This window comes from Dipodomys merriami, unplaced genomic scaffold, assembly GCF_024711535.1.
Source record: "Dipodomys merriami isolate MVZ:Mamm:240054 unplaced genomic scaffold, mDipMer1.0.p SCAF_401, whole genome shotgun sequence".
Lineage (NCBI taxonomy): Eukaryota > Metazoa > Chordata > Mammalia > Rodentia > Heteromyidae > Dipodomys > Dipodomys merriami.
The window spans coordinates 911,691-919,345 of record NW_027205616.1 but is presented as its reverse complement, the minus strand read 5'-3'; the positions used below and the strand labels follow the sequence as shown (position 1 = coordinate 919,345).

The following is a 7,655-nucleotide window of genomic DNA, read 5'->3' as shown; positions in this document are numbered from 1 at the left end:
TTTTGTTGCCAGTCTTGGGGCTTGAACTCAGAACCCAGGCTCTGCCCCTGAGATTCTTCCCCTCCCCCACCCCACTTCCTTTAAGGCTAGGGCTCCACTACCTGAGCCACTTCTGGCTTGTTCTGAGTGGTTTACTAGAGATAAGAGTCTCACAGAGCCAGGAGCTGGTGGTTCACGCCTGAAATCCTAGCTACTCAGGAGGCTGAAGTCTGAGGATAGTAGCTCAAAGCCAACCCAGGCAGGAAAGTTCTTGAGCCTCTTATCTCCAATAAACCACTAGAAAACTGGAAGTGGAGCTGTGGCTTAAAGGGGTAGAATGTTAGCTTTGAGCCAAGCCCTGAGTTCTAGTCCCATGACTCACAAAAAAGAAAGTCAACAGATTTTTCTGCCTGGGCTGGGTTCAAACATGTTCAGATCTCAACCACCTAAGTAGCTAGGATTACAGGCATGACCAACCAGCACCTAATTCAAGTTTGTGTCCCCCCCTCTCTCCCCGCCCTCCCTTCACCTCCCCCCCTCCACCCCAATCCTGGGGCTTGAACTCAGCCTGGGCACTGTCCCTGACCCTTTTTGTGCTCAAGGCTAACAACACTCTACCACTTGAGCCACAGTGCCACTTCTGGCTTTTTGTGGGCATGTTAAGAGTCTCACGGACTTTCCTGCCCAGGCTGGCTTTGAACCACAATCCTCAGATCTCAGCCTCCTGAGTAGCTAGGATGACAGGCATGAACTGCTGGCACCCAGCTAAAATTGGCTTTCAATGGATACCCTTTGATGATGGCTTCTCTTTAGTTTTTGGTGGTCCTAGAGTTTAGAACTCAGAGTTCTGTGCTTTGCCACTTGAGCCACACCTCCAGACCATAGCACTTAGCACACACAGGCTCAGTTCACACAGTCCTCAGCGCACACAGCACAGTGCTCAGTACACCCCTTTCAATTGACTTGAAACACTGCATTGCTTGGAGTATAACAGTAGTGTTGTTTGAGGTTTTGTTTTTTGATTGGCCTCTGCTTCTGCAAAAAGAACGAGCAGACATTTTTTCTGGTCAGTCATGAGCCTGAACTCAGGGGCGTGGGCGCTGTCCCTCAGCTCTTCAGCTCAAGGTGAGCGCTCTACCACTTGAGCCACAGCACCACTTCTGGTTTTCTGAGAGGGTTATTGGAGATAAGAGTCTCATGAGGACTTTTCTGCCCTGGCTGGCCTTGAACCATGATCCTCAGCTTTCACCTTCCAGAGTAGCTAGGATGACAGGTATGAGCCACTAGCGCCCAGCTTCTACAAGAGTTTTGATAACTAATCTTTTTTTTGGGGGGGGGGGTCTGGTTGTGGGGCCTGAACTCTGGGCCTGGGTGCTGTCCCTCAGCTCTTCAGCTCAAGGCTAGTGCTCTACCACTTGAGCCATAGTGCCACTTCTGGCTTTTTTCTTTTTGCTTATGTGGTGCTGAATCGAACCCAGGGCCTCAGGCATGCAAGGCAAGCGCTCTACGACTGAGCCACCTTCCCAGCCCTTGATAACTAATCTTAAAAAGGGGAAAGTTAGCAGGGAGAAACAGGTAGGCTGTATGCCACCACGCCTGGAATGGCAAGCTTCCCTGGCATGGGAACTCAGCAAGCTGCCTGTCTCTGGCAGCATAAGCCTTTATGACCAGGTAGAGAACCCTTGCAGACTAGTTTTTCTGACACATATCTTCACCTGGCACTGGGCAGGCTGGTAGTAGAGCCCAGGGAAGGAGAACTCTAGCCTGAGAGTGAAGCCATGTCAGGGCAAGTGCAGAAACTGACATTCCAGAAACTTAGCAATTCTTCCTACTTCAGGAAGATGTTACAGTGTTATCAGCTGTCCTCAGGAGTAAAGACAGGAACTATTAGCCTTGTTTTGGTTGCATCTAACTTTCTGGGAATCTCTTTTTGCTAGAGAAACACTTCTGTCTCCCTGAACAAAGTGTCTATGTTCTATATCCACTTTTAAATGATCCTGAGCATCTTCCTAAACAGGATGAAGGAGACAAGAATACTCAGGAGTATTAGTGTAGCAAGCTTCATGCTGCTTTTCTCCCTGGGGGACTGGTAATAGCCTAGAAAGGATTTAGAAGACACCTGTGAGCCCCAGCTTCAGCACTGACGGGCCCAGGGGCTGTGGTGACAGCTCTGATGCTCCAGAAGCCTTGACACCAGCCTCCCACGCCCCTCGCCTCTTCCCCCCTTGTATAGCCATACCCAAATCGGGGGGGGAAATGTGCTCAAAATTGCACAACGACTACCACACATGGGACTAGAACTCAGGCTTCCTGTTTTCCAGCTGTGTGTATAACAGGCAACAGACCAACCCTGGTAACTATCTAGAATACAGATATTGGCTGCATTCTGAAAACAAGTAGCTAAGAGTAAGGATGCAGTGAGCCAGAGCTTTGCCTGCCAGCACATCAAGAGTGTCAATGCAGAAAGGTGCTGTCTTACCTGTTACAGGCTTTGAAACTACAGGAGGAGGCAGCTCTATGAAAGGTGGTGGCTTCTTGTACAGATCAAAGTCTAAGTGGCGCTGTTCCCAGCTCCACCTGTCTCGATCCAACACAGGCTTCAGCACATTAGCAAACAGTTCATTTGCCTTCCACTCCTAAGTCGGGGAACAGGCGGGTTAGGAGGAAAGAGGTGTGTGAAGACCCCTTCCCCCGAGGCCCTGCTGCCCGCTGCGCACCTCATGCAATCCTCCGATGGTGCTCAGGCTGAGAGGCTGGTGATGGCTTTCAGTGTCACTCTGAAGCCCCAACACTTGGAACCCATTGGCTGTGAGCCAGGCCTGGCGAGACTTCTTCTGGGCTTTCTTCTTCTCTTCCTCTGAGTCTTGAGGCTGCACGGTAGCTGAGAGGTAATTCTGTGAGTATGTGAATCTCCTTCTCGGCTCCTAGAAATGAGTGAAAAACAGATATGGAGAGATATTTGGGAATCGTGGTGATAGGGTGGAGTGATCGTCAGGATCCCAGGTAAGTATCAGAAACAGCTGGAAGTGTAATGGAAGTTACCGACACTGGAAACAGTTCACTCAGATTAAGCTCTGGAACCCCAGAACAGTCACATGATTGCCCCACCACCACACCCTCCCACCAGTTCTTTGTGTAAGAAGTACTAACGGCCTAAACCAGGGTGACAGCTGCTGTCAATAAGCAGCAAAAAGAATCCTCCCAGAAGTCAAGTCTCTGCACTCTCAGCATATTTATCCAGACCTATGCTGAGGATTCTGGCTCACCTTTGAGCATGAAGGATTGCACTTACTGTGCAATGGGACTCCTTTCCCAATACCTGATCCCTTGTCCATTTCCCATGGCTGAGTGGTTTTCTTCTCCCGGGAGATCTCTTACTGACCTGTTGTCAGAGACGAGTTTATTGTATCAGCTAATTACCTTTGTCCTGTTTGGGCCTCTTACTCACCTTGGCCATCTCTTTGTACAGCTCCTTCTTGGCAAGTTCTGCTGAATTCAGGGTCTGAATACTATAGTTGTGCACAGCCTTGTTGGGAGCTGTTGAAATTCTGATCATCTTTACTGTGGCCTTAGAAGGCTTCTTGACCTGGTAGACTTCCACGATATTTTTCTGAAGAAAGAGAATATAGTTGTTACCATACCAGACAGCCAGCTAATGTGCCAGGAGATAGTCTCATACACAGAGCAGTGGGCAGTTGGTTAAAGATTTTTAATACCTATGGTATGTTTTCATTCTAGCAGCTTTTTTTTTTCCTTTTGTCGGTTGTGGGGCCTGGTTAATTGGAGATAAGAGTCTCTGGGAAGCCGGGCACCCATGGCTCAGGCCTGTAATCCTAGTTTCTCAGGAGGCTGAGATCTGAGAATCGTCATTCAAAGCCAGCCCAAGTAGGAAAGTCTGTGAGACTTTTATCTCCAATAAACCACTCAGGGGGCTGGGAAAGTGGCTCAGTGGTAGAGTGCTTGTCTTGCATGCATGAGGCCCATTCCTCAGCACCACATAAGCAGATAAAGCCAGAAGTGGTGCTGTAGCTCAAGTGGTAGAGTGCTCGCCTTGAGCTGAAGAGCTGAGGGACAGCGCCCAGGCCCAGAGTTCAGGTCCCATGACCAAAAAAAAAAAAAAAACCAGAAAGCTGGAAGTGGTGCTGTGGCTCAAGTGGTAGAGCACTAGCCTTTAGCTGAAGAGCTGAGAGACAGCACCCAGGCCCAGAGTTCAAGCCCCATGACTGACCAAAAAAAAAAGTCTCACGGACTTTCCTGTCCAAGCTGGCTTGGAACTATGATACTCAGATCTCAGCCTCCTGAGTAGCTAGGATTACAAGCCTGAGACACCAGTGCCTGGCTGGCATCCATGCTTTTAAGCAGCTTGAAGATGTTACATACACACACACATTTTTCTCTAGATGCAACATGTCTTAAGAACATTCCTCCTCTTCAGGAAGTACAGCTGAGATAAGACAAGGCTTGGAAGCTGGGCGCTGGTGGCTCACGCCTGTAATCCTAGCTACTCAGGAGGCTGAGATCTGAGGATCGCGGTTCAAAGCCAGCCCGGGCAGGAGAGACCGTGAGACTCCTATCTCCAATAAACCACCAGGAAACCGGAAGTGGCGCTGTAGCTCAAGTGGTAGAGCGCTCGCCTTGAGCTGAAGAGCTGAGGGACAGCACCCAGGCCCAGAGTTCAAGCCCCACGACCGACAAAAAAAAAAAGACAAGGCTTGGAGTGAATAGTTTCGGATGGCTTCCTTCTCTATCTGATGTTTCTGGCTTCCCAGCCTTCTGTCTCAGGCTAGAAGCGTAGACAGGCCAGAAGTGCCCAGACTACATCTCTCAGCCAGTGTGGAGACAGCCTAGCGGGGCTTGGAACCCTGGGACAGAGGAAGGAGAAATGCCCACCTGAATCAGGCTGTCCTTCTGGCCTTTGTTTTTTAGCAACATTGCATTCCGCCACTGCAAGTACTTCTCCTTGTGAGCATGGATCTTGAAAGTGAGAGTCGAGGTCTGCTTTTGGGTACCTCCAGTGGTGGGAGTAGACGGAGGTACTGTGGTCAACAGTGCTCCACCTGTGAGCTCTTCTTGTGAAATGGGCATCCCGAACTCTTGGCTCAGGTCTTTGATCATGGCAGAGGAAGGCATCAGGTCTCTCACAATCACCTCCTTGAGCCTAGTGCTATTGTGGCAGATGTCGTAGACCCTGGAACAAGAACAGCCACCTACTCAACCTCACCTGCCTTGCAAGATAGGCACAACCAGCCCCAGCTTACAATGGGTGAAAATCAGAAAAGCAGAGTCTAGTTGGGTGGTCTGGCCTCCTTTCCTTTTTCTCTGAGTCCCCAGAAGTTAAGGTTTCCCAAGAACTACTGAGTGCCTTTCTATGACTACAGTGTTCATGTCCTTCATTAGCCTACACAACTGGGGAGCAGTCCCAGTATACTAGGGGTACATCTCTGCACCCTCCTAAACCAAGAGGGGACAACATGCACACCTCCTCACCTCTGAGTGAATCTCAAGGCCTGCATGATCAACTTTCCTCCTCAGGCCCTAGAATTCCCTCTTGGTGCCCTCTTCAGGCCTGGCCTGCAATGGGCCTTTGGTCAATGCTGACCAGAAAACACACCTGGGAACTGTCACATGACGCCCCGTCTCTGGGTCCCCAAGGCTGGTGAGGTGAATGCCTAGCAGATTCTGCCTCTTGCTGGCCTTTGGTGACCCTCTACTTCCTCAACTCTCAGACAGGAAAAATGCCTTGTGGACATAGCTCCCGAATGCAGAAAACACTTCATTTGACAAGCAATGGCTTTCATTTTCCTGATAGAACCTCAGCTACTTCTCAACACCTACCAGGCAGGACAGGCCCAATATCGCCAGCTGAGACTCAAGGTTGCCAACACCCAGGCCACCAGCACCTCCATATGTCCCTCCCTGAGAATTTCTGTGTGAGGATTACTTATCTATGCCTGTTCAGTCCCTGGCTCAGAGCTGGTGGGACATTGGGAAATAAAAGCCTTTAAGCTCTGAGTTCTTGTTCCATTTCTCTCCCTCCTGAAGTGCTGCTTCCACAACTCTTTCCTCCTCCTCTTCTTCCTCCTGATTCTCCTCCTCCTCCTCCTTTATCAACACACTCCACAACCTTTCATAGGAGCCTCTTGTCCAGATCTACTATGGGCTGTGCCAGTAGGAAGATGGGAGTGGCTCCTGAGCACTGAGGGGAGCTGTCTGAAGAGCGAGCTGCTGGCTTCCCCAGCCCTGCCCAAAGAAGTCCTGCTCTTCTCTCTCCCAAGAGGCTGCACAGAAACGAACCCTGTGCCTATTCCTTATGCCCAAAGCTTCTGAACCATGGAGAGAGGAGAGAAAGGGGTCTGGCCCCCTAAGAGGCCGCTCAGTTGTAAGCCATTGAGTACAGGAATGCGGAGAGCCCCGGAGGTGGCGTGGCAAAGGCACCAAGTGTCAGAAGATGCAACCCTTTAGCCCCTGTGGGGCAGAGGGTGAAACAGGCTTAGGGACTAAGCAGAGGAGAGGCATCAAAGCTGGGGGAAAAGCTATGTTGGCCAGCTGTGTGTATGGCTGCTGGTGGAGTCCATTTCCTCAGTTCTCACTAGAAAATGTTTTATGTTTTTTGTTTTTTTGTTTTTTTTTTTGCTGGTCATGGGGCCTGAACTCTGGGCCTGGGCGCTGTCCCTCAGCTCTTCAGCTCAAGGCTAGCGCTCTACCACTTGAGCCACAGCACCACTTCCAGATTTTTCTGCTTATGTGGTGCTGAGGAATCGAACCCAGGGCCTCATATATGCAAGGCAAGCACTCTACCACTGAGCCACCTTCCCAGCCCCAGAAAATGAGTTTTAACCAGCCCTTTCTCAGGCCCTTCTGGGTGTATCAGACATAGCGGCATCGTAAGGGCACACAAATGCCCAGTGCTCCTCCAGAATGTCAGCTTGCACCTGAGGTCCCCTGGGGTCTACTAGTTTTTTACCCATCCCCACCTGGCCAGTGCCAGGAAGGCTCTGCGTGGCACAGCGTTGCGCACATAGAGTGCTGGGTGTCGCATGAGCAGTGACAGGGGCCTGAACAGGTGCACGTGGTACAGAATGGTCTCCAGGTCTGCATAGAGACGGTGGCGAAACAGGAGCTTTGAGTTGTACAGCACCTTGCATGTCCCGTGCACAGATGGGGGTGCCCTGCAAGAGAGAGTCAGACAGTGAAGGAATTAACACCACTGCAGCCCTGGAACATTAGCTTGTTTTGCTCTGCCAGCAGCTTCATTTTATTTTTGCTTGTCAAAAAATAAGCAAAAGAGCCAGGTGCCAGTGGCTCACACCTGTCATCCTAGCTACTCAGGAGGCTGAGATCTGAGGATCACGATTCAAAGCCAGCCTGGGCAGGAAAGTCCATGAGACTCTTATCTCCCAATTAACCACTAGAAAACCAGAAGTGGCACTGTGGCTCAAGGGGTAGGGAGCTTGCCTTGAAATGAAGAGCTGAGGGACAGTGCTCAGGCCCAGAGTTCAAGCCCCATGACCGACCAAAACAAACAAACAAACAAAAAAAAAAAGCAAAAGGAACCTACTGATACTACATGCATTTAAAAGACTCAAAATCTGGAAAGGAATTGTCAGTGAACCTAGCGGGCTCTCCCTCCCCTCCGAGCCCTGGGTGCCAGCACTCTGGCACTTCTCGCACTTCGT

General features: G+C 50.4%; 1 protein-coding gene across 7 annotated transcripts in view; it reads right to left on the bottom strand.

Moving 5' to 3' along the window:
- The window catches only part of LOC138806623 (uncharacterized), a 59,461-nt gene that overhangs the window by 2,259 nt on the left and 49,547 nt on the right, over positions 1-7,655 (bottom strand). For all 7 annotated transcript variants that reach the window (XM_069992063.1, XM_069992060.1, XM_069992058.1 and 4 more), the window contains 5 exons: positions 6,954-7,148; positions 4,870-5,167; positions 3,428-3,589; positions 2,697-2,903; positions 2,459-2,615 (listed from right to left, as the gene is read on the bottom strand). In XM_069992063.1, coding sequence (XP_069848164.1) covers positions 2,459-2,615; positions 2,697-2,903; positions 3,428-3,589; positions 4,870-5,167; positions 6,954-7,148 — 1,019 coding nt within the window. The remainder of the gene's footprint in view (positions 1-2,458; positions 2,616-2,696; positions 2,904-3,427; positions 3,590-4,869; positions 5,168-6,953; positions 7,149-7,655) is intronic.